The sequence below is a fragment of the Melospiza georgiana genome, chromosome Z, assembly GCF_028018845.1.
Source record: "Melospiza georgiana isolate bMelGeo1 chromosome Z, bMelGeo1.pri, whole genome shotgun sequence".
NCBI classification, from domain to species: Eukaryota; Metazoa; Chordata; class Aves; order Passeriformes; family Passerellidae; genus Melospiza; species Melospiza georgiana.
The window spans coordinates 49086007-49112629 of record NC_080465.1 but is presented as its reverse complement, the minus strand read 5'-3'; the positions used below and the strand labels follow the sequence as shown (position 1 = coordinate 49112629).

The 26623-nt window shown below is 40.8% G+C and overlaps 1 protein-coding gene across 1 annotated transcript in view; it reads right to left on the bottom strand.

The window, feature by feature from the left end:
• Positions 1-10240: 10240 nt before the first annotated feature.
• IL6ST (interleukin 6 cytokine family signal transducer) overlaps positions 10241-26623 on the bottom strand; it is a 32646-nt gene continuing 16263 nt past the window's right edge. The window contains exons 8-16 of the mRNA XM_058043666.1: positions 26511-26593; positions 25420-25639; positions 23054-23230; positions 22205-22303; positions 21453-21599; positions 20383-20523; positions 19089-19185; positions 17716-17797; positions 10241-16853 (exon numbers count right to left, since the gene is read on the bottom strand). Of these exons, the coding sequence (XP_057899649.1) occupies positions 16128-16853; positions 17716-17797; positions 19089-19185; positions 20383-20523; positions 21453-21599; positions 22205-22303; positions 23054-23230; positions 25420-25639; positions 26511-26593 (1772 nt within the window). The 3' untranslated portion in view covers positions 10241-16127. The remainder of the gene's footprint in view (positions 16854-17715; positions 17798-19088; positions 19186-20382; positions 20524-21452; positions 21600-22204; positions 22304-23053; positions 23231-25419; positions 25640-26510; positions 26594-26623) is intronic.

The following is a 26623-nucleotide window of genomic DNA, read 5'->3' as shown; positions in this document are numbered from 1 at the left end:
AATCCTCCTGTGAGATATCCCTGGGCACTGCTGCTCACAGGCAATCACACGTTCTGAGGTGGCTGAGCTCGGTTACTTTGGATGGGAGCACCCTCTTCCTTCAAATAGTTGTGAATTAGTTTGTTACGCTGTGTGTGTGCATGTCAGAGTTCACTTTCAGTGTGGATGTTTGAGGTATTTGTTGGTTTGTTTTGTTTTGGTTTGTTTTTTTTTTTTTACCAGACATGCCAGAAGTGAGACAAAAGAAGTAGCTTTTGTTATTTCTTCTTAGTTCTCCTGTTTCAACCTGCTAAAACAAACTGATATTTGCTGCGGGAGCATCCAGCAGTACAAGCAGCTCTTCTCTTGCTCCCCACACAACCAGTTCCCAAGGCTCAGCTCTGATGGGGAAACATGGACAGACTTGAACAGTGTCAGAATCTGCCAAATCCTTCCTTCAGTTACATAGAGCAGAGTTACTTTCCTGTCCTTATTTCCCTTGATTGTTTTTCACCTGGTTTTATATATAATGTTCCTCTTGTTTTACAAATATGTTCTACATTTCAGGAGTTGTCTTTTTGTATCCTGACTCCTGAATTAATAGTTTGGCTTATAGATTCTTATGTTTAATGAGAGTATATTTGCTACGTTACCTGCATTTTGGAAAATATTTTATGCTTGCTATGTTGCTTCCTTTCCTTTCTCATGGTTTTCATAGTCCTCAGCATTTTGTGCTGGTTTTGTTTCTAGTGTTTGTTTCCTAAAAACAAACAGGAGAAACAAAACTTAAGAAGTTATCCTTCAATATGCAGTTTTATCTTCTTGCTCTGTCCTTCTAATTTGTTTCAATTTAAAAGTGTGTTTCCCTGCTGAGGTTTTGATATTTTGAACTGAAAAAAATATCAACTAACTATGTCACGTTGTGTTAGAATAAGCATTGAGTTAGGAAGTTATTTTTCAGGGATGTAATGAAAAAAACACTAAGTCTGTAAAATCTTCCGAGATTCTCTGGTAATTGATTTAGGATTAGGTATTTCTACATGAAAGATATAACTTTTGTCATTTGTTTTGTGATTTTGTTAAGTCATAAATCTAATTATATTTTTCATTTTACAGATCAGCAATTAAGCAGTAAAACACTCGATCACACTAATTTTTTAACAAGAAAGAGGCCATTATTGTAAAGCTCTTAGTGAAATACTCTGCTAAATAATAGCTTTAAAAAGATAGAGTCAAATTAATTGTATTAGAAGGGGATGTTCAGTTTGACACATATGGGGTATATGGCAATTTTAAGACTTTGAGCTATTTTTACAGCATTTAGAGACTTGATGTTATCAGTCTTGTTTACACAAGATTGTAGTTTGCACAACTACAGATTTATTTCAGGGGAAAAAAAGATACAGGAGTTATGGGGATAGAAAATCGAGAGACAAATGTGAATAGGATTAGAAAGCATTTCCTTTCTGTACAGGAAGAGGAGTGGAAGAATGGAAAATATATTGTAAGCATGAATGAGGAGGCTGAGCCTTTCCCTGTATGCTGTGGCTATTACTTGCATTGTTTTGGTGAAAACAGTGTAAAGTTTTGCATTAAGGATCTTTTTCTGTAGTTTGGAAGCTGCTTTAACTTAGAACAATGTTCCTCTAGTTGCCAAGAAAGGATGGGAAAACAATTTCTGCAAATGTTCCTTAGCCAGCAACACTGATTTCCACCTCTCCTGTTTGTTGGATCACTTTCTCAACCACAGTGCTCCAAGATGAAATGCATATATGCTTGCTCTTATAAGCCCTTGCTCACTTAGGTGAGTCATACTCTGAAATTAGGACAAAGCTTTGGTTAGGTCAGTGCTTTTTTCCTGCTTCTTCCGTTGGTTCTACACTTCTCACTTACAGTGATGTTGTTGTCTCTCTGGGCTCAGAGCTCACTGATTCCATCACAGCAATTTTTTCCCTTAAATCTCAGTGTTTGTTTTAATATCACAATATCTGAAAATAAATACATGGAGAGATATTTTGGGCCTTTCTAGGAATTGGTTAGCAGCTACATGAAAGCTGTATATTCTGAGCTATGTGTTTGAGACAGGTGAAAACTGAAAATAATGCAACCTTTAAGGAATCATTAGAGAGGGGAGGTTCTTGCTAGGTGGCTTGGTTAGGTTATCTTTGTAAAAATTCTTAGGTTCTGGAGGGTAAGTATGTCCTTCTTATTTATCCCACTTTATTTTCTTCCCTATCGATATGCTGCTTTTCTCTCCTTATTTTTCTGCTTCCCTTCCCCATTGTTTTCTCAGAAAAAGCAAAATGCTAGAAGTATGCTCAATACATTCCAGAAAGGAAGGCCACCTTTTGCACATGCTTTGGAAAGAAAGCTTCTTGTACTTGTTTATTTTGCATGGAGAGTTGTACTCTTTCTGACCTTTTGCAATGTGTCTTTCAAACTAACACTGTGAACCATTAAAAAATTAAAACTGAGAAAAATGTGTAAATTTATTGTATTGATTTTTACTAAATGCATCATTTAGACATTTTAGATTTTCATATTCATATAGAATAGGTCTCACTTTGGATTGCTGTTTATAGGGTCACAAGAGAGTGGGCTTTAGTCATAGTATTTTTCTATGGCCACAATTTGAGTTGGTAACTTCCTTTGAATGTTCAACCACAAAAGTAATATTCCACTTGGGTTGTTATTCAGGCAAGAAAAATAAGTTTCCATGTCAGCTTGTTAATGAAACAGGTACTTATTAGATAGCACTAATTCCTGGGAGCAGACAGTGGTCTGAAAAAAATCAAGAGGAGCTCAGCCCAGGTGCTGTTTGTCAAGGACTAATGAGCCTAGGAGCAACGAGCATTTCTCAGCTTATGGTGTGGCTGGTGAGGGAGGATGGGATGCAGCACCACAATCCACCTCATGACTTAAGTCAGCTTCTCTGGGCAGGCTATCCCAGGCAGCACTGCAGCCTTGGACAGAGTGGCTGGAAAGCTGCCCCATGGAAAACGACCTGGGGGTGCTGGTGACAGCAGCTGAACATGAGCCAGGCTGTGCCCAGGGGCCAAGAGTCAGAGTAAGACACCTTTGTTGTAACAGAGGTTTTGTGTATTGGGTTGTAAGATTTTAGCTTTGCTTATCTAGATGTTAAAGTACAAAATAGCAAAGATCACAGTGCTCGAGAAGTAGTTCGTATAGCAAGCAGTGCAATTCTATATCTCAGTGGTCACACAAAACAGTGTTTTGAATGAAAAAATCATGCTCCTTAAGCTTGTAAGAGGTAATCTGCAAATATTTATTCAATAGTTTTCTCTTTTGCTAGTAGCTATTCTGAAACAGTCAGATAAGATCTCCTGCTAAAGATCATTTGAAAATAACACACAGAGCTTATCTACCTTAAATTATTTAAGGCTATATGAAAGCTTCTTGTAAACAGTTGAAATGGATACTAATTTAAGCTAATGTCTATGTTGCTTTGTTCTTGTATCAATCTGCTGCAAAGCCAGTGAAAGTTTTGTTCCATTGCTCTGTGTTAATGTCTGGCATGTCAATAACAGGAAGCAAGGCATAGTCTCATAATCTCACTGCAGGTCAGTCTTGAGCCCATAATAATCTGAGTTTATTGCAAGTATAGTCTCTTCTGTCTCCCGGCACAATGTAAATAAAATATGCAGCAATCTTATGGTGCTTCTGTGGAAAGGCTGGAAAATGTGTTACTCTTGCCTCCTTGCATAAATAAAGGAATTCCTTGCATAAATAAAGGAATTTATATGTCCTGTGAACAAAGGATGGCATTTGTAAACAGAGCTGACAAAAAATCATTAAGCATTGTTTTACTGTTTTTATAGCATGACCTGTTCTTAGTCATACTGTTTATTAGATGTATTTATTCTAAAATACTGTTATTAATTCCAAAATACTTCTAGTGTACATGATGTGTTTTGCAGTCTGAGAATTTATGAAGAGGTCAGTTTCGTCGGTTATGTCTTTCTTTCTTCTACTTTGCATAAATTTTTTTTCTTAGTATTTGACAAAAATTGTCAAATTGTTGTTATTCTAGTGAACATGAACTAATTTGCCTTCTCTTTTACTGGGCTTTCTAATGATTATTTTGTTTGTTTTTTTCTCAAGAATAAATAGTCATTTTACTGCTGCCTCACTGTTTAGTTAAGAACTATTGTTTTATCTATGTCTCTTGAACTCAGAACATGAATATGAAGAGTAACAATAAAAAAATTGTAACAGATGTTTGACTAACACATTCTTCTGTGACTCAGTATTTTAAAAATAGATTGATTTTCAAGAATATCAAAACATTAATAGAAACAGATGTGCATGCTTATGCTGCAGATTTATCCTTTCAGTACCCTAACAGGATACTTGAAAGGTAAACAGCGTGATTTAGTGCTGCCCATTTGTAGCAGAATGGAGAAAAGACTGATGGCTCAAAACAACTGAAGTGCAAGCTCAGAGCAGGGAACAGGGCAAGTTCTGGGTAGGTGGTGCAGCCACTGCTCCCCCCCACCACCCACTGGAGCCCAAAGTGCTGCCGAGCCATCACCTCCCACCCCCCAGCCCCACGACTTCCTTTTCTCAAAATCTGCGTCACTTAATATTGGAGTTTGCTAAAGGAGTGCTTTGTGAAGTGCCTTGCTTTAATTGGATGTTGCTTTAAAATTTGCCAAGTACTTTATTCTCTAAAATTTGCAAATAAAATCTATTCTACCTCCTGAGAAGTTTGTTGTCTTCTGCTGAGGGTGTTGAAATACTGCAGCCCTTTCAAACACTCACCAAGCGAGTTCAGGGGGCCTAACACCATTCCTATGCTCTACTTCCTTCAGCTCTTGAAAGAGAATAGTGTAGAAAATGCTCTCAGCAGGCAGAAAGGGGCACAGCTTCAAGCCAGTCAGGTATCTAGCTTTACCTGAGAGGTTAACATGCCAGGGTGCAGGCTGTCCTGAGATGCCCCAACTACAGATCAAGGATGTCCTTTCCCAGGGTCCTGAATTACTCAGGTTATTCAAGTGAGCTTTGGGAGCGTGGAGGAGGGTGGAGGGCTGGCCCACAGCTCCTTCACTGGGGGATGAAGGCTCTGGGAGAGTTTCCCCATGGGAGCTCAGTAATGGAACAGAACATCTCAGGCTGCAGTGGGCTTGTTTCACAATTCAAGCTGTCAAAGAAACTATGCTATAATATGGTGATTTATATTTTAAAAGTGCTGCTTTAGCATTGACTAGTGCTACAATTGAGTAGTGAGGTCCAGACTTTTGAGTTTGCATGTCTGCTACCAACATTTTTCTCAGTCCCTTGGGCTGCCTTGATTTCCAGGCATTGCTCAACCCCACACTGATGAGTAGTAAGTCCGCTGAGCCAACTAGTATATTGTTTCTGTTTCAGTGTATGACCTGATAATACTGAAGTTTCTGAGTACTTATTTCTTGGAAAAGTAGCCCGATATTTCCTGGGTTTGTCATTGCTCTGCTCAGAATGCAAAGTAGCCCAGACAAGGCTAATTTCTGCAGAATTTTCACGACTGCATGAGCAACTGAATGTCTAACGGAATTTAACAAAGAAGTAACACTTTTCATAACCACAGAAATGTTATGCAAGAGTATCTAGGGGTGTCAGAGACAATGAGCATAAGATTATAAACACAGTTAATGCTCTGGATCTCCACTTAGACCATCACTAATCTGAACTGAACACTTTATTCTGAAGTAAAAGAGCACAAAAGACTTTCTAAAATGTTACTATGGCAAATCAGGTCCTAATGTAAGAAATTTCTTTATTATACCAAATGAGCCTAGCACAATTCTGCAGTGAAGCTTTTCATAGCCAGTGTCTGCTAAGTCTGGACATGGACTCTATGCTGTATTACTGTTACTGTCTTAAAAAGTTAGCTGAGAGGGTTTGAGTTGGGGGAGGTGTTTAGTTTTTGTTTCTTTCTCCTGTTTGGTTATGTTTTGCTCTCTTTTAGTGTAGGTATTTATGCCAGCATCAATAGTTTATGAGCTACAGATATTTTTATTTACAAAATATGTTTCTAAATCCTCTGAACACAAAAAGGTTTGAGCAGTGGTGGATAGTGTCTTTGCTTTGAACATAAAGCTTTTTTGTCACTAGCATTCTGCCCAGAAATGCTCATACCCAGCTGTGTTCAAGGCTTGCTGCCTTTGCTGCCTGCTTCTCTCTCCCATGACCTTACACCTCCTTCAAACATGCTCCATGCATTTGCTTTCATCTCTAGCTATTTTTTTTTGGTTTTGTTTTATAGCTTGGCTCACAAAGAGGCTTGGATTATTACTTGTCTTTAGGGACTGCATCTCTCTTCTGCTTTTGCTTTTATTTTCTGGGAGCTTAATTGTTTTACATTTCTGATTAAAGGCTTCTACAGTTCTTGAGTCAGACAAGGTTTCCCAACATCTGATCTGCAAGGAAGGAAGGAAGCAGGGGAGTGTTGAATCATTTTGGGTGAAAAAGAACACAGAGGAGTTAGGTTTTGCTATTTTTCACCTTTCTTCCAGCACAAAGGGCTGGTTCTTTGTTTGTGAGTACTGTCTTTATTAAGAAAAGGAGAATCCTGGAAATAAGCTGTGCATTACATCTCCTGATGCTCCACAGCGAGAGGGAGGGGAGCTGCTTGAGTTCAAATAGGCATTGACACCATCCTTCACTCCCATCCCTTTTTACCTTTCCTGTGCACATTCTCACTTCCCCAACCCTGCTGTCTAAATTCTTGTATGCATTGTCTCCAGCTTGTGGTTGTTCTTTTCCCATGACTGAGGTCAGTCTTGGGAAATTTTGTAATGATTGATTTTTTCTTTAATGATAGGGCTAACTAGAGTTTCTCTCTAGAGCCACATGTTGTGCAAGGTTATCTGTCTACTTGGGGTTTTGTGGCCAAGTCTGAGTTTCACTGCCTTTAAAGGAATTTCTACTCTGTCAATGTTTATTTATTTTTGGTGTTTCTATGCTGACATTTTTATTTAAGTTATTCCACATGCTGCACTTTCATAGAGTCTGACCTTTTTCCTACATTACAGACAACCTAATTCTAAAGACTGATACAAGATGTCTTATTCTTCAAGCTCATAAAATGATTCGATTCGCTTCCATTTACAGATGTGTATCTCTGCATTATCTATCTAAATGGCATTAATTTATATAAATAAGTAAAATGGAGAGGCTTTCTGACACATGCAAGAATGTTAATAGTTTCACTTAAGGAAGATATCCAGCAGACAGAGGAGTAAAAGCACATGCAGCAAATGGAGCATAATGGGGATGTGCTACAAGAGCTGTGCCCTGAGCAGGTTCTGGAGACATCTGCTATTGCCCTGGGGCTGTTCGGCAAACTCTTGTGTCTGAGACAAGAAGCTGGGGAGGGAAGGAGGGGCCCTCTTCAGGTGTCTGGCTGAACACAGCAAGTTCTGTGTAATGCCTGATAGAAGACAGCCAGAGTACGTTTTAAAGTGCATTACAGTGACTCCATTTAGGAAAGTTGCCTAGTACCAAAATGGGCAGTGTGCATGGGGAGGTGGTCCCGGGGGTCTTTGGTGCACGTTCAGCCACGTGTGTTCTTTTGCCAATGACACATCTCCTCAGAACGGGAAAAAGCTTTATCTGATCAAGTAGGAAGAGTTGTGCTGCCACAGGTTTAGTCCAGAAATGGTCTTCAGGAGCCTCGTGTTTTTTCCCAAAGCGGTGATTGCTTATCTGGGCGGAGCAGGGCAGCGATTCAGGCTGCAGCCGCGCATGAGAACAGGCTTCCTGTCAGCAATTCCAGCCCATCCAGCGCAGGTCCGCCCCCGTGGGGACAAGGAACCGGAGACTGGGGCCGTTTCACGCGGAGTCGCTATTGTGAGGCCCCATCCGGGCACGGTGTGCCGGGCGGGATCGGGGACAATCCGATCCGGGCGGCAGCAGGCGGGCGATGAGCCCGCCCTGACCGGGATTTGTGACTCAGGGTGATGGAAAACCTGAGCAAAGCTTTGCTCGCGAGCGGAGTGGAACAAGAGAAACCAAGGGGACCTGCTGAGCTGCCGAAAAATAAATATAACAAATATTAGACCCGCTCAGGAGCCGGGGCTGGAGCAGTCAGCCGGCCGGCTGTTACGGGCAGCGTGTGCTGCCCTCTCCCGGCACGGCCCTGGCGGGCTGAACGGGCCACAGTGCCGGGAGAGGCCAGGAGTGGGGCTGTGCCGTGCCGTGCCGTGCCGTGCTGTGCTGTGCCGTGCTGTCCATGCCGTGCCGTGCTATGCCGTGCTGTCCATGCCGTGCCGTGCTGTGCCGTGCTGTGCCGTGCAGCGCCGTGCCGTGCCGTGCTGTCCATGCCGTGCCGTGCCGCTGAGAGCAGCGGATCTGCAGCGCTCTGGGTCCCCAGGTGCTGGCCAGGCTGCCCCACGGCCCCAGCCCCACGGCGCTCCCTCGCTGGTCCCAGCACGGCTCTGCACAGCTGCACCCCAGGAATGCGTGCCCAGGCACTCACAGCCCTACGGGACACTCCCTGAGCAGCTCCACTCGGGATTCTGGCACCAGAACCTGCTGCATGACACTGCATGACAGGCTGTGCCAGCAGCAGCGCAGGGCCAGCACAGCTGTGCCAGCAGCAAGCACAGCTTTGTGGCTCCTGCAGAGCTGTCCTCCCACTGAAACCTGCTGCTGGCCCCGACCCAGCTCAGTGCCCAGGCTGGCTGCGTGACTCTGGAGTCATCACAAAAGGAAAGCCAGGGCAACGCCCAGGACACCAGTGCACAGAACACTTCCATTTCCAGGTCAACCTGGAGTCAGATTACTCAGTGGGAAAGTCATACTGCATCTCCCAGCTGGAGATGTGGGTCACCAGGGTCACTACTGCTCAGCTTTCTTGGCTGACCCAGGAATGTCCTAGCTATTTTGTAGGGAGTGGGAGGAATATTTTAGCTCTGCTAGTTATTTTGTGTGGATGGAGTCTGCTGGGAAGTCAGAAAGGCACTGGATCACCTTGCCATGAATAGCACAAATAACTGGAAAAGACATGTAAGACGATTTTGCAGAGAGGTTCAGTGTTGCTGAACAAGGCAGAGAACCCCAGCTGCACTGCCTGGGGCTGGGCTGGCAGGGCCCCTGTGCCCCTCTCAGGGGTGCTGTGCTGCTGTCCAGTGCCCACCCTGGCTGCTGCAAAGGTAGAACATGGTTAGGCACACCTCCTGCTCCTGTGCTCCAGACTCTGCCACGGGGATGGAAAACTGCTTCCTTCCAGGAACCGAGCTGCTTCTGGAGTTCTGAGTGTACAGAGCCCAAGCATGTTTCCTGTCTTGTTCTGGCAGCAGGGAGCAGCCTGTAAAGGACAAACTGCTGCCTCCTCTTCTGCACACACTTTGTGCTCCTTGTGGAGCTCAACTGCACCAATGCTCATCAGCTGTGAGCACAGGGCAGCAGGACACACAGAAATGCTATGGCTCTCTAGAAAGGTGAAGGGCCTGAAGTGAAACAGTGGTCAGGGAACAACTGCGCAGTAAACCAACATTTTGGAAAAGGAGTGTTTGCATGTAGCACCACCAAGCATTAACTCATGCACGACACACCTGGGATGGCTCTTCTGTGGCAATAATAATTTCTGGTGACATGTAATGGAACACCCCCTTCCCCACGCCACTGCCCCCTCAGCTTTGCAGGAATCTGAGTCTGTCTATTCAAATGAGGACCTCAGCCAGGAAGGAGGAGCGGTCCTTCCCCAGCTGCCCACCTTAAAGCCTTTTGTGAAGGTGACCAGCCTTTGAACACTCAACTCTGCTTTTTCAGTACTGTGATATGTTAGTACTTTTTAATACTGAGATATAAATCTGTGAGAATCCTCCACCCATGAGAAACAAAAGAACTAAACCCAGATGAGACCGAGAGCAGTGCCAGACCCAGCCAAGTCAGGGATGCCTTTCATGAAAATGGGACTGTGTGGGTAGAGAGCATTGTTCCTGTTTCCAGGAGCAATGACTAAGGCAGGACTAAAGAGCATTCACCTGCTGCTGAACGTGGCCACAGGTGCAATGAGATAGCCTTTTACCCAGGAGTGTCATGGTCATGTCTCTCTGTTTCTTGTGTGTGAAGCAGTGCCCCAGACCCTTCTTCTGTGCTTACTACTTGGTCAGCCTTACAAAAACACTGACTCCAGCACAAAAGGTAAATGTGGAATTTTGTTTTGTTTTTTTCTACATATTATGTACTACAGAAATGCAACATTCAGGCTCAGTCGGGTAACAAAGAGGAAGCCATTAAAAACTGACCATCAAAATAAATTGTAGAAAGCAGATTTTATATGACAATACACATGCAGCTTGCAAAAGAATAAAGACAGTGAACAGGTATTAAAACACATTTCCATACAGAGACAGCTTATGCAGCAATTTACAAGTTTAACCTCTGGCCGGAGTATGCAAGCCCTTTAAAGCTGGCATTCAAATTACCACTAGCTTAATCGGCCATACTTAGTTTAAGTACATAGCAAAATTTAACTTAATGTTTACATTCACTAGCCATCCAATCCAGCATCAAGGCACTTTCCTTGTTGGTACATCTGTTCCTGTGTCCCACACCTCCACTCACCTAGATGCATATATTGGCACAGCAAACTGGGTGACCAGTAACTCCTTATCCCCAAATAAAAGCAATTGGTTACTAGACAATCCCTGGCTGTATCAAAGTGTCAGGCTAGATGTGACACTGTAAACAAAACTGGTGTATTAAAAAAAACACGGCAAGTTGACTGGATCCATTAACAAATGTGCTTTGATGATGAGAAGCGACAGGTGTTAACAGTTTCACCCTGCAGAGAATGCCCATCTGCCACGCCCGTGATCCCCAGAGAAGAACAGCTGACACTTCAGTCTGAGCAGGAGGATGTGGAGCTTTCCAGCCATCAGTCAACAGTTGTGCCATAAGTGTTTTTCATCTATTGTTACAGAAGTGTGCTTCCGCAGAGTAGCAATGACATTATTGCATATATCCCCTTCAGGTTGTCTTTGCACATAAATACAAGTACTGGCTAAGGCTGCATTCTGGGAGGCACTCGCTGCCCACCCTCTCTCTGCACTACAGTTAAGAGGCAGGGAAGCAGACAATTGTTGAAATCTGGCCCTTCATTACTATTTTTAGGTTTGTTTTATCAAATCTTGTGGCCTTAGAAATGCATCCTTGTGCATTAAGTCAGCACTGCTTTTATTTTCAAGAATGGCTCAGATCGCACAAGTCCTACAAAGGAAACAACAGTGAAAGCAAATTCACATGATTTTTAGGTGTTTTTTGTTTGTTTGTTTTACTGATGCTTTCACTTTAAAGGAAGAGAAATGGAAATTCATGAATCCAATACAAGATACTTAATTTCAATCTCCTCCAGATTTTTGCACTTATACCTCCACTTTACTGCAGTTTTCTGTATCAAAAGCAAAGCTGAAGACTCGGGTTGGCTGCACTTCCCTAACAGCTGTTTCATGACAGAAGACTCAACATTTTTATATAAACTTCTCCTGTATAACACTACAAGCAACTCCTGGAATTTAAAATGGCTATATGTATCCATCCTTGCAGACAGACAAGAGATTATGGGGATTAAGGAACTCTTACAGTCTCAGTCAAGAGAACTTTTTAACCCAGTTAAAGGAATGCACTCAAATAACAGTTAATCTCAGCTACAACCACTGTCTAATGGGGAAAATAAACTAGTGTATTTAGTCCCATTTAATGCACATCAATTACAATGCAAAATGTGTACGTCCTGGAGTGGGGCAGACTATTAACAATCTGACAGTCTCTGGAGTTTCAGATCCCACTGAGAAGTCAATTCCATTGCAGCATACACTAACGTGGATCTCGGGTATCTGAGACCTGCCTCTAATTAAACTATTCCTTAATTTAAATCAGCAGAGGTGACCCCACATACCGGGCATACTGATGTATGCTTTAACCACCTGACAAAGCTCAGGATTTACAGAGCTGAAGCTCTCACCCAGGTTACAGGATTTCTCCAGAGCCCAAGAATGGGACTCAGCCCTAGCATGCAAACTCCCTCATCCTCCCAGGGCCAAGATTTCTCACAGCTTTTGCTACTGTATCAGGCAAGCACATACTTGTCATAAACTCTCCAGAACAAAGTTTAAAAAAAATTTTACTCTGCTGTGCTTGTACTGCCACATTAAGGTGGAACAGGAAGATTAATTTTCTATAATAGCACATATGAAGCAATCCCAAGATTTTCACTACAGCAGGAAAGGACATTCCTAGACTATCTGCCCTAAAAGTGAGCCAACACACTCCAGAAAACAATACCAATCATCTCCTGGTCTAACAGAACCACCACAATAGAACTACAAGGGTAATATATTCACTTCTCTTGTAAACAGAGGAGCATTATTAACCAGCCTGCATTTAAGAGGTTTTTCAAATATGCTAATGTATTTCTACCAGCCTCCCTTCCTCACCACCAAATTAACAGTCCTTACAACTAGTGTTCCACCTGTACCTGAAAAATTCCAGTCCAGGAAATCAAGATGGACATGACTATACTGAAATGTGACTTTATTAATGCCTTTATTTTGTTACGTGTGCCAATAGCCATTGGTGAAGGGGGTAGGGAAGGTGGAGGAGGGAGAAAACTTTTTCTTGAGCTCCTATGTTAGGGCCAAGCTCAGAAAATTTCAGTGGATTGCTACAATTACAATGCAGATACTCTTAAAAACCTGTATGCAACTGTTTGATACACTTATACAGTCCAAAGTACAAAATCTTGTTAAACCCTGAACACTGCACAATGTATTTGGCACATAGGGTTATGAACTAGCTGTATACCTGTTATTCATATGTATTGTGGCTTCTACAAGCTGTTCACCCACTAGGAGCTCCTGCTTAGTCTTTAGTATTTTAGCCCTAGACAAATGCTCTATCTCAAAGGAGAGCACGTCACTGCCAGCCAGCCAGAACTATCTCGAGGACCCACTCAATTCTTTGAGTTTGTTACCACTGGCCCCTAAATGAAAGATACCAGAAATGACAGCCAGAACTCTTGTTAGCACAGATTTTAAAAATCAGAATCTCTTGCTGCTGTTAAGCAGCAGTTAATCACAGACCACTCAAAACTTAACAGCAATTGAGAAGAAAATGCTTTCTCTTTACAGAAAGGCAAGTTGCAACTTAAGAACTACCTGACAGTCTCCCTCAAATAACATATGCTATCAAAAGTTAGTATTACTGAATCACAAAAACATATTAAAAAAACTCATCAACATGTTTTTGAAAATATTCAGACCTTTGCAGCACTGTTTAGACTACTGTCCTAGGGTGACTTTATGATGCTTGTATCCCCAGTTGTCTGTTCTGTTTATGCTGGGTGTAAGTTCTGCACCTTTAAGACTGGTTCTGAGAGCTGAGGGGGGAGAAGCAGCACAGAGTTTGTTCTCAGGGACTGCCCTTGCTCCCTGCATCCTCCTCACAGACTGCACTCTCTGCAGCACGCACAGTGGGGGAAGCTCTCCTTTGCTTTTAGTTAGTTTTTAGCTGGCTGAGGCAGACAAGTTCCCCAGACTGTGGCTTTTCTTTTTCTTGGAGCTGTTCAGCCCTGCTCTGAACTGAAAATCCAGAAAAACACTGTGAGCTCAAACCTGTGGCTACTGGGAGCCAGGAGGTGGCATTGTCCAGCATAGGAGGCATGATAAGAGACTGAGCAAGCCAAGGTACACCCCACAACAAGGACTTTCTGAATTTGCCATCTCTTCAGAACACTGAGAGGTTTTAGTGTTTAATATTACTCATTTTTTACCCTTGTGAATACTTTGCCTGTTAAATAAACAGCTTTTTTTCCCCACTTTTCTCCAAGGAAAGTGGATCTTTTCCCAAAACAGTAGGGGGAGGGGCTGCTTGAATTTGCTTTTTAGAGGGACCCCTTTGAAAGTTTCTTCTCAGATATGCCCTAAACCAGGACAACTACGAAGCCAGGTAGTGGCCCATAATATTCAGAGATGAGAAGATGGACTGAATGCAGTTGGCTGCTGGGCAGTTCTAATAAGCATGCACACTGCCCAACAGAGACTTTCCCTTTTACTTGTAGTTTCTACAGTCACTGTGAAGCTTGCATAGAGAAGAGAACTCATCCCCCAGTAAAGTAACTGCTATTTCTTCCAAGAGGAATGTGTTCCAAAAAAGGAATGCTTCTTCAACATCTGAAAAATGAAAGATGGTCTCTCTGCTGTCTCATGGCAGCAGTTTTCATTACACCTTTGCCCTCTGAGAGGGAGTTTAAAGGTGCTGAGGTGCAGTGTGGTGAAAAGGAAGAGGACTGGTCTGAAGAAAGGTCTAATTATAGTAAGCTGAAACATAGCTTTTTAATTAAAAAAAAGTGCCTAGATACAGAAAAATACTGTCAGGAGAAAGGAACTGTGGAATACTGAAATGCTATTAAATAGTCTGCATTCTTATCGGTTTTAAATATTCCACATTTCAAGAGGTAATCTTACAAATTTACTCTTGCACTTGATTTCTTTGTAACAAAAGCATAATTCACATGTGGACATTTACATGTACACACATCCTTCCACACAAGCTGGCAGACAAGGGAAGATGAAATGATACTGACACAGGCCTTTCAAGGGCTTTTAGCAAGTGCTCTGCAGAACAGCAGTACCAGAGGTCACAGCACAAAAGGTTTCAGGTGGTCTTAAATACATAGTTATTTTGCTGAAGGAGAAATAAAACACTTGTTTTAGTCTCACAAAACAGCATTTAGTGTTTTGAAATACATTTTTGTTAGTGTCAGATTAGAAAGCTGACTAGCCTATATTAGATTTAGAATTAATTAAAAAAAATCTTAAAGAATGCCATAAAATTTCTGGTTATCACTGGAAAAGGGGTTTATTGTCCTGTAATTTAATTTTTGTTTAAACACTGGTAGAGGAAGTTTCCAAGAAATGTAGCTTCCTCAAAAAATATAAACTATGTGAGCAGGGAAAAAGTGAGACATTAAGAAAAAAGTCAGGAATTTTAACAACCACTGAAGTGTGTTTTGTGGCTCATGATTGCTAACAGAGATGTACTACCAGCAAAGTTCAAATTCAGAATATAGGTTTTGGTGTTAGTTCCAAGAGCACCAAAGACTTCAATGCTTTGGTTGCTTTTAGTTTCAAGGATGACCTGCAGTATTAGCAGCAAGGGTACAGCACACTAATAGCTGCAGTCTGTCAGGAAGAAGGTCAAATTTCCTTTCTCCTGAGCACTGAATAAAATGGTAAAAGCTTACAGCTTGTCACTCGAGCTGTACACAACAAAGGTGCACTTACTAAACAGAGGCATGTATGATCACAGAAGTCTTATATAATCAAACAGTGGCTGGGGTACAAAGCCTTAAATAACAGCTGATCTGTGTTGTCATCTGATTTCCAAACTTTTGGAAATAAGACTGAATTGCTGTGCGTCAAGTTGCAAGGCACATTTTTCAGGCCAAATTACTCTATAGTTCATGTGTACACATATCTAAATGTAGGTAAAGTATCAGTTACTATAGTAGAATTCAGATTCAAGTGATCTTGGTGTTTTCCTATTCCTATTAAATAGAACATAGCAAGTTCTATTTAATTTTTATGGGTTTTAAACATGATTTGCAGGTCTGGTAAGCTGAAAATTGAGACACTGGGCCAAGTCAAAATTCAGTAAGTCAATTAAGTTACTGAGAAGTGTTTCACACAAGTATTCTTCCATGTCAGAATACTGAGCTTCAGTCTTACTTTTGCACAAAGCTGCACTGTGCAACTAGAGCTGGCTTTTTAGGCTCGTACTGCCACACATCAAAGTGTTTCTTCTGGGAGGTCTATTGGCTGATGTGGATATTTAAAACTTGACCTTTTCAATCATGTGAAATTCTGTTATGAAGAGATACAAAACACCCAATGGAGCACAAAGGCTTGTTCAGCTATCCAGATGTAAGGTTTTATGTAGTGCATTAAAGTAAATCTCCAGTAGGTCTGGACTGGAAATTTTCCACAAAAACAGTCCTTACTGTATTTTGTCAAATTACTCTTTGCTTAATTTCAGTTTTTCTATCTGCAGTAAGATAAAAATACCTAGCTTACTTTATCAGAAACACAGGGGAAGATGTGAACAGGCACTAAGGAAGGCCTAAACAGAGCCAGTCTTTTCTCTCACTGAGGCATATAGCCCCCTTGTCTCACAGTCTGCGGGAGGTAACTTTTTGGCATTTCATCAACTGAAAGTGGATTTTCTTCCACTGTTTCAGGTCTCACAGTTTGTCCTTCAGTACATGCCTGTAAAACATTTGATACAGCAGCTTCCTGGGTATTTTTTTCCATCCCAAGTCCCAATGGCTGTGAACTCTGACCTGAGACCTGCAGTTGAACAAATCCAACAAGATCTCCCTCATTAGCATGAGTAATCTGCTTTGTTCTTTCAAAGCATGGCCTGTCTGTGTTGGTTTCATCCTGACCACCATTTTGTCTGAAATACTGCTGCCTCTGTGGTGTACTGTCAGCTCCTCCAGCATGATCCTCTGATCTCTCTTCTGAATCTAGCAGGGGCTGAGTTGACTCAGACCTTGAGAAGACTTGTACAGGTGTCTGGTCTCTGTAGCCATTAAGCACCACAGTCGAGTACTGTACAGTGCTCGAAGTGTTCTGTGTCGTTTCACCTTCATCGCTGTCAGAGACACTTTGCCTAGGAGAAGACATGCACGAGGATCCTCCAATACCACTGCTGTGTCCTTCTGAAGTACTTTTTTCTTTTTTAAGCAAGTCAAAAGGTTTTAGATCTTGTTCTGAAAAAGACTTCTTGTCATCAGCTTCTATTTCTACAACGCTTACATCTGTAAAGCTGCCTTCTGGGTACATCTGATCTTTGGAACTGATGTTATGCTGAAAGAAAGAGATGGATGTTGCCTAAGAGGAAGGTTATGTTACAAATCAAAAGCCCCAATAAATATGAATTTTTATTCATAATGTCTTTGATTTTCTTCATCTAAGTTTTCTCTTTACTAAGTCTGTCAATATCTCCAAAACATGTGTTAAAAAATGAAGGATACAGCTTTGTTTCCAATACAGAGTCTTAATTATGCAGCTATTCTAAAGTGATAGTGGATATGTGAGCAAGACTTTGCTCTCATTTTAATTATTCTTAAGAGCTGTAAAGATGGAAGCACTTGCTGTGCAGCACAGGAACATTCCATACAGGAACATACCATACATTACTTCAAATAATATCCTCAACATCAGAATATTTCTTTAAAGAAATTTCAACAGTTTGTTGAAAAGAGTTTGCCTGGTCATTCATCCCACATGTGGCATAAATTCTGCTGCCATCTTCTCATTCAGGAGGAACTGTTTATAGTCTTCTCTCTCATTCGTGACTGAACTGTGCGAACAAGCCACTTCAGGGTTTTAAGAATGGGAATCATTAATTGTTTACTTAATGCTGATTTCCCATGAATGAGCAAAGAAATGAGTACTTGATCATTCCAACTAGTAAGCTGAAACTAACTCACAACTTTAAAGCCCATGCTGGACTGTGAATTTGTGCTAAAAGCCATGTAAATCTAATGCAGAATCTACAGATGCAAAGATGTCTTCTAACCATATTGTATCACAATGTCGATAAAACTTCATATTCAAGTTTTTCCTTGAAATCCATGTCTGCTAAAAGTCAGAAGATTCCCACCAGTTATTTTATCTGAAACCTTGCAAACTAGGAAGATACAGGATGCAGAAAAGTGAGTATTACCTTGGCTGGAACTTGAGGAGACCACTGAGCAATGTTACTCTTGGATGGGTCAGGTACAATAGGCCAGATATGTTTTTTAATTCTATAAAGGATTAAAAATGGAATAAAGTCATAAGATGCACTCCCCAAATTCTCTGTTCATAGCAACCACAGCAGAATCCAGAACACCACTCCCTTACATAGAAATGTTGTATTCGAAATAAGAATGCTGTCTGGGTTACTTTTCATCTTTGTATGAGGCTGTACTACTTAGCAAAGCACAGCACTGCACTTAACTCCTCCACACATTAGATGTGGCTATCAATGTAACACAAAACAACTAATGGTAACAGTGAGAGATTTTAAAATTTATAGCACTCTAGAATGTACAGAGCTATTACTTAGTTAGTTTATGATGCATGCCATTATGAAAATTCAATCCTACTTCTTGTACTACAACGACGAATACCAAAGGTCAAAAACTAAGCTAACTTCACAAATAAAAAAAAAGGAAGAAAACTTACTTTGTAACTCTTAAGAATGTACTGTTACTTAGAACCAGAAGCTTCTGTTGATACATCACCCCCAAGCAAATCAGCTTTGAAATTGACCCACCTATCCTGCTCTTTATAAACAGATCCAACAACAGATCCTCTGTTGAGGAGGAGAACTCTGAAGAACAATTCAAGATGGGCTTTTCAACTGACACCCATTAAGAACTAATTTTAGGAGCTGCACAGAGGTCAAAAGGAAAAGGGCATAAAATGCTGTCTTTAATTAGAAAGAAAGGAAACTTGGCAGGGGACATAGGAGAGGTGCTACACCTTGCAGGGGAAACACTGCAGCAATGACATCTTGGTTAAAGACACAGACAAGAGCTCTGGGTTGGGGGAGCAGGAGGAGGGATGTTGCTTCCCAGAAGTCTGTAAACAGGCCCAGTTACTGCAGATCATGATGTCTGCCTAAATTTTTTTTTTGTCATAAAGCTTCACGTTCGTTAATGCTGTAATTAAATAGCTCAAATACAAGGAAGATCTTTCCAAATCTTCACACCTAGGGACCATAGCTCCATTCACAGGATGACTAAGAAACAGTTTATCCTGATCAAAATCTAACAAAGCTAATCCTAGCTATATCCAGCAAGAAAAGCATTAATTTCTTGCACTATGAAATCATAGAACATTTAGTATGTGTGTAATTAACAGTAAAAAATTAGTATCAGAAGAGGCCCTGATTTTCCCATGGAAAACACAGAAGTTTTTAACACCAATCAATATATGCATGTTTTAACTTTTTTTCTGATCTACCTGAAGAGTACTTAACTGAGTTGGTATAAATCACTGCCATTTCTGTTATGTTCAGAAATATAAGAGGAAGAGTTCATTTGTACTTACAGGTCACGTTTGTTGAAGCAAAACAAAACTCCCAGGAGCACAATCAACAGGAACGCTAGACACACAGGTACAACTATGGCTTCAATTTCTCCTTTTCCTGAAGGAGGCAAAAAGAAGCAATTACAGCCCACTTTGGCATTTATAGAACTCAATAGCAGTACATATTTCCAAAAGATTAGGGAGGACCTGAAACTGAAATATGTCAATGCTCAGTCTTAAAGCTTCACATTCAGAAGAACTTTTTCACCATATGGAAAGTGTCTTCTGGTGGAAACATGAAAAGATCTGCCCTGACAATCTAGTGCCTTGCATCAACAAAAAACCTGGGCTGAACTAGAAGCTGTAACCCTGACAGAACAAATAATTTAGTAGCTGGGCAGGTATGACAGTAACATTGCCAATTCATCTGCTGCCAAGGTATTTCAGTGCCCCATGGCTCTCATAACACAGTAATGGTCAAATAAGTAAACAACATCACTACTCATCCATCAGTTTAGTCTGTACATGAAGCTCTCCTCTGCCTGCAAACACCAAAGTTTGCATTATTGTTATGTATTCCTTCTAATGTAATACACATTCTTAAGTAAACCTTGGGGAATGCTTAGGGAAGAGCAACACACAGGAAAAAAAAACCTCCACTAAATTTAAGTGTCTTCCACAACTAAATTCAGTTAGTAATGTTGCTGTTACCCTTACATATAAGAAGCACTCTAAAGCTGAACATACAATAAATTTAACTATTCAAAATGAGTCTCTGTAAAGACCTGCAGGAAACTTTCACAGTGATATGAAAGAACATGAAAGCGCTCTGAGAATACTGACTGGTACCTACATCAGCAGATTAAGATACAAGCACACATCTCTACAGCTTCTTCAGTACACCTTATCAGGATTAAAACAAAGACTCTTACTAGGGGTAGATGCCATTAGACACCAAAAGAGACAAGGGCACTGGATAAATCCTAATGACTCCTTAAAGGTCAGGGCAAAACATTATAACCTGACTATACATAAAACACACCCAAAACAGCATGCTTAATAACATAAAAAGTGCAATTCATGAGATTTGCAGAGCATATCTTGTTCTCTATATATTCAGAAAAATCCTGACTAAACTACCTCTTAGTGAAAGAGCACTAGACAAACCACCCAGGTATTACGAACATTGCAAGTTGACTCTAACTGAAACTCTAAAGTAAAATCACCTTCCCCTTCTAACACATCTTTCACAGAGCCCTGCTGTACTGCTGCAACATTAATTCCTACTTCTACCAATTGTGCCACTCTGCCTTACCAAATTTTTGTGTAGTAAATGTGAAATCAGGACCGGTCCTGCTTCCATTATCTGTGGATGCCATCATCCGCACAGTATACAGCGTGTCACTGGTCAGAGAGGAGAGGGTGTACTCTGTCTTGGAAGGATCCACTGTCACAACTAAAGAGAAGAAGAAATTGTAGTTTTCTATAAACTACAAACAAATTGCATCTCCACAAAAACAGCAACATTACAGCATCAAGACTGCAGACGTGAAAGATGGTTTTAACAGAACATGTAGCAGATGGAAAACGGAACAATCAAAGACTACAAACTTGTACAAGAAATGCTGAGATTCATTTGTTTCTGTTTAGGTGTCTGAATTTATTCTCTTTCTATATTTCATTTCCTCTGAAATTTCTTCCCCCAGAATGCATCTACAAACTAAACTAGTAGTATAATTGAGGCTTAAAGTCTGCCTAGTAAGCCAAATACATAGTGCTAATGAGGAACTGCTAGTACTGACTAGAAAAAAACCAAGGTAAGGAATAGTAAGACATAGGTATGCAATAAGTACCTGGCCCTTCCAATTTGAGCAAATCTAAAAATTAAAGTTTTGATAGTGCCAGATGCCTGTAGTATGCCTGCAGGTCATATACACTACTGAAAACTAAGATGCACTTCAAACAAGATCATTTACATAATTATATATTGGTCTACAGCTCCAGAAGGGTTAAAAAAACTCCTTCCAACTTCCTTTTCTTAAGGTTTTACCATAGTTAAATGCAGTCAACTCCTTTTGATAGTCTGCCATCATCTTGATATACCACCATTTCATTCTGTATTTAGATGCAATATGGGAGCACAATATTCACAAATTAGCTCTGAGAAACTAACTCAGTACCCTGCTATATATAGACTGAATGCTCTGAATTCTTTACTAGGGACTTTCTGTTTTGTAAGGAGGAGAATTATGGCTCAGACACCGGCTTTACATTCTCAGAACAGACTGTCAGCTATAACTGATTCTGTGTATTTTTTCAGGAACAAATATTAGGAAGGAAACATGAAAAACTTCAGTGCCCCAAAACACTTCTGTTTTCTAGTACCTGTTTCATTTCCATCAATAGTTTTGTAAAGTATGGTATAATTTCGGATAAATCCATTTTGTTCCTCAACTGTGAGATGGTTCCATGTCAAAACAGCTTCAGCTTTTCCAACTTTTTTTGTCTGAACGGTAGGTCCTTTTGAAGGACCTGTAATGGGAGAAGAAGATCAGTTTCTGCTTGGCAATCTTGCATTCACAGAAGCAACATATTAACAAGCACTGAACTGTAACAGGATAAAAACTTCAATGGAATAGTTTGACTGATTCATCCGGAAAGCACTGTTTTCAAATAACATAAAAACTACAAAGATGCTTAAAAAAAAAAAATTCAGAAACACATACGAAAAGAAAAATCAGCACGTTGCAAGAAACCTTCAAATGAAGTCTTGATTTTACACTTGAAATTTAAAATAAATCAGCATATAAATATCACTATTATATATAATAAATAAATTAAAAATATAATCTCTATAAAATAAATATATCACTAAAAGAACAAATTCATGTCTAATTAACTATTATATAAAGGTTGGAAAAACACAGAGCCAGTCATAGTCAGCTATTGGTCTAGTTCCCAAACACTGCAAAGGAGCAGAATGGATGATAATAGATGGGAAAAGATCAGAGATGTCACCTGACCCTCAAGCACTAAACCATTTTTCATTACACAGTCCACATTAAAGCAAAGGTTTCTTCATTTTTTTGTCAAAAAGGGTCAGTGTATGTGCTTCAAGGTGATAATTTTATACTTACGATCTTGCTTAAGATAAGCCTTCACAGACTGTCCACTTCCCTGACCATCAGCATACAGAGGGTACACAGTTATCAAGTAACACTTGAAAGGCTTTATACCTAATAAAAGGAATAAAGAAGAAATATATACCTAATAAAAGGAATTTAAAAGTTGGTGTTTCACAGACAGTCAAACTGCTCACTATCCTTCCCATTTACTTCAAACACAGGCCTCTCAAAGGAGCACTGTCTAACTAGGACTAGTGCCTAGTGCAGCTGAGTATTTTCTAGCGCTCATTGATACACTTCTTCAAAATATTAACTAAAGGAAAAACACTGCTTCAAAATATTAATTAACAATATAATGGTTCACATTCAAATGTAAAATATAAAAAGTAGAATTTAGACGAGTCAGGTTTTTTTAAACATTATTTTAAATAGAAAGCCTGTAGTTATGTGTAGCATTAAGTCCCTAGATTACTGATTTTAGATACTGACCATAATCTCAAAAGAATACAGCTGATCAAGTTTCACTGTTTGAATTGAGTAACCAAAGAATTGGACTGATTTTGAAAGAACTTGGCCTTTTCACTATTTTAATGGTTTCCAAGAATGACAATACTATAACCAAAATCGAGATAAACCCCTTCTTACATTATATAAATTTCAAAATTCAATATCAGATAGATTTGTGTATTTGACAAAAACATATAAATACTTCCCTCCACTCCCAGTAAACTAACTGAAACCCTCAGCACTAACCCTGTTCTACCATAAAATTCTAATTACTGAGAATGTTTCTCATCTTCCGACCACTAAACAGTTTTTAGAGTGTTCTACAAACTATATGTAGATTTATGAGCTAAATACCTTTTAAGTCAATTCCTTGAACATCTCCTAGTACAATCTGCCATTCTATCATGCAGTCTGAGCTGCTGGACATCAGACACCATTCGATCACATATTTAAGAACATAATTGTTAGGAGCAGTCCACCCTACCCACAACTTGTCATGTTTAGGTAATGTTCTAAGATTCTTCACGGGAGCTGTAATGAAAGAAAAAAGCGATCAATATTGACAGTTCTTTCATGATAGGAGTTGTTCTGGTTGATACTTTTGGGTAATGGTAGCAATTTGACAGAACTAAAGTAAACGTAGATGCCATTTTCTGAAATTTGGAGATTTACACATGGATCTTTGTATGAGAGATCCAAAAGCAGTATCAGGCTATTTAAAAACTGGAAGTTAGACTCAACTTCTTTCTTCTGAAAAAATGCTTTATTTCAAGAGAGAAATCAGACTTAGAATGGGAATTTACAAGTATATCAAACAGTTACACTTAATACCTTTTTAAGTACTTATACTTTATGTAGAGTGTGCATATACAGAAGTAAATAGTACATATAATCTCCAGCCTAGAGCTGGATAAACACATCCTGTGATGGGGCAGCAACTGGCTCATGGGTCAGGCACAAAGGGTTACAGGGAAGGCAGTGACATCAGACTGGGGACCTGGGACCTGTTCCAGGGACTTCACTGGGGTGGTCCCAGGGCTCCATCATCAGCCCTGTGGTCTGATATTGACTCAGGACTGCAAGGGACACTAAGCAAGTTCCCAGATGATACAAATCTGGGAGGGACAGCTGACTCCCTCAAAGGTGGGGGGCCCTGCAGAGAGACCCTGACAAATCAGAGGGCCAGGCAATCACCAACCATCTGAAGTTCAACAAGGGCTGGTGCCAAATTCTGCACCTGGCATGGGGCAGCCCTGGATGTACAGACAGGCTGGGGAACGAGAGGCTGGGCAGCAGTGCCATGGAAAGGGCCCTGGGGCTCTGGTCCATGGCAAGCTGAACATGAGCCAGCAGTGCCCTGGCAGCCAGGAGGGCCAAGCGTGTCCTGGGGGCATCAGGGACAGCATCAGCAGCCGGGCAAGGGAGGGGATTGTCCTGCTCGGCTCTGCACTGGGGCAGCCTCACCTCCAGGGCTGGCGGCACTCCTGGGTGCCACAATATAATCAAGTCACTAAACTATTAGAGAGCATTCAAAGGAGGGCAACAGAGATGGTGAAGGGCCTTGAGGGGAAACCATAGGAGGAGCAGCTGAGGTCACCTGGTCTGTTCAGCCTGGCGGTGACTGAGGGGAGACACCACTGCAGTTACAACCTCCTTGAGAGGGGAAGAGGAGGGGCAGGCCCTGATTTCTACTATGAGTGCCCAGTAACAGGTTCTGAGGAATGGCCTGAAGTTGTGTCAGGGGAGGTTTAGGCTAGATGAGTTTCTTCACTCAGAGGGTGGCTGGGCACTGGAACAGGCTCCCCAAGGAAGTGGTCACAGCACCAAGTCTGAAAGAGTTCAAGTAGTGACAGTACACAGTAGGACAATGCCCTCAGGTACACAGTGCCCTCTTGGGGTGACCCATGCAGGGCCAGGAGTTGGCCCCAGATACTTGTGTGTGCCTCCCATCTTAGCTTATTATACATATTATATGCTTATATACCACATATCTATACCTTACTAAGTACTTCCTCATGGCTGCAAAACTACTTTGTGTGAATTTATACTCTTCACTAATTCATCTAATAGCTTTAGAACCAGTTGCTCTCCCTTGGTAGTTTACCTGCACCTATCCATATACCTATTTTTTTGCTTCCTGTCCTGGTAGTGTTGGGATTGTCTAAGCAAAGGCTGGAAAGAAGGATAAACCAGCCTGTCCTTACTATAGTGAGTAATGAACAAAACATAAAAAAGAACATGAGCAGTACAGAAATAGTGGAAGCAGATGACAAAACAACCAGGTAAGATACTGAAAATGTAGGAGAAGACTGGGACAAACAAGGAAAGGAGTGGGAGGGACACCAGAAAATTAAAGGAGGAACAACGGCAGAATGGTATATATGTAAGCATATACCAACCCTTTGATTACTTTTTTTTAAGAAAGACACAAAAATGCCTGGTATGCTAAGAAAAGAAACAACAAGGAATATAGTACACAGAAGCTCTAAGAATCAAAAACCAGCAGAACAACACACACAGCTTCAAATGACACTGTGAATACACAAATCCACACGTTCCCTGGCACATAATGGCAGTATATACAAAAGGCATGAGACTGTACTGATAATTCAGTAATACTTTATGTGCCCATGTAAAAGGTATTATTTTACAACACTGAAGATTTCTTATAAAAAGGGCTGTGCAGATTTACCTGACAGAAACATTACTAGGACACTCACCTTTTGAATTACTTGCTGGGATAAGTAAAACTGAAGGAGGAGATGGCCCAACACTGTTACGGGCAATCAGAGTCACTTCGTAGGTTCCTTCCCGCAGCTGTAAGGTATAGTTGGTGCTTGTAACATTGTATTTCTTCACTGGACTGGAAAGGGATGATTTATCTCTGACAGTCAATTCATATTGCAAGATTACTCCATTGGCTTCGTATGGCTTCAGTGCCTGTCAGAAACACATCTTTGACTAAGCTGATACTGAACAAATGTGATGTAACCCTTACTGTCCTTATGGTACAATTAAAAAATATGAGAACAAGGCAAGTTCCCTATGGAATACCTGCACATTTAAGGAAAACACAAATAACCTGTGCGTATTTCTATAAAGCAGTCCCTTCCAAAGTCCATTTCTTGTTTAAATACTTTTTTTCTTTGCTCATACCTAGTGATTTAATAAAAGCTATTCTGTAAGAATTGCAGCAGTTGTTGACAAAACTTCTGTTTTACATGACTTTACAACACAATGACATAAAAGAAATCTCACCTTTGGTTGTGTTAATATGACAAACATGACACAGTTTACGGACCAAAAGAAAGCAGGGTTTGGGGAGTGACCATAATTACCTTTCCCTTCTCAGCTGGACTAGTCATCCAGCTGGACACAGCAGCCTTACTGCACACAAATGCACCGTGCTGTTTTTAATAACCTTGGCCTCTGCAGTACCTCAAGGCTTAATGGATTTTGCAGCTGGGGTATCATTGTCCAGACAGTGTTGCCACATTTTAGGTTACAGCAGAAGACACGACATGAAGCTATGCTTTGTTCAAGTGGCAGTTCCAAATCCACAGAAGGTCAACAAATGAGGAATATGAGTATATTCTGGGTATTTTAGGTCACAGATGTGTGTCAGTTAAATGACAGCCTTTACATCTGTACATTTAATTTTTCATAGCTATTAGCATAAGAATACTAAAGTCACTTCTCATATCAAAAAACCCTATGCTATCCCAGTCATCTCTCAAGGCTATGGGGTAGATTTTTCCACTTAAAAAGGCATGTTTTTAAAAGAATGCTCAATTTTTTCAATTCGCTTTACCTTCCATATTAGATGCACAGTCCAGCAAGCTGGTGACTGAGATGTATCAATGATCCTCCATATGGGTGGTCCTTTAGATGGCTCTAATGAAAAAAACAATGCTTGAGAGTAGA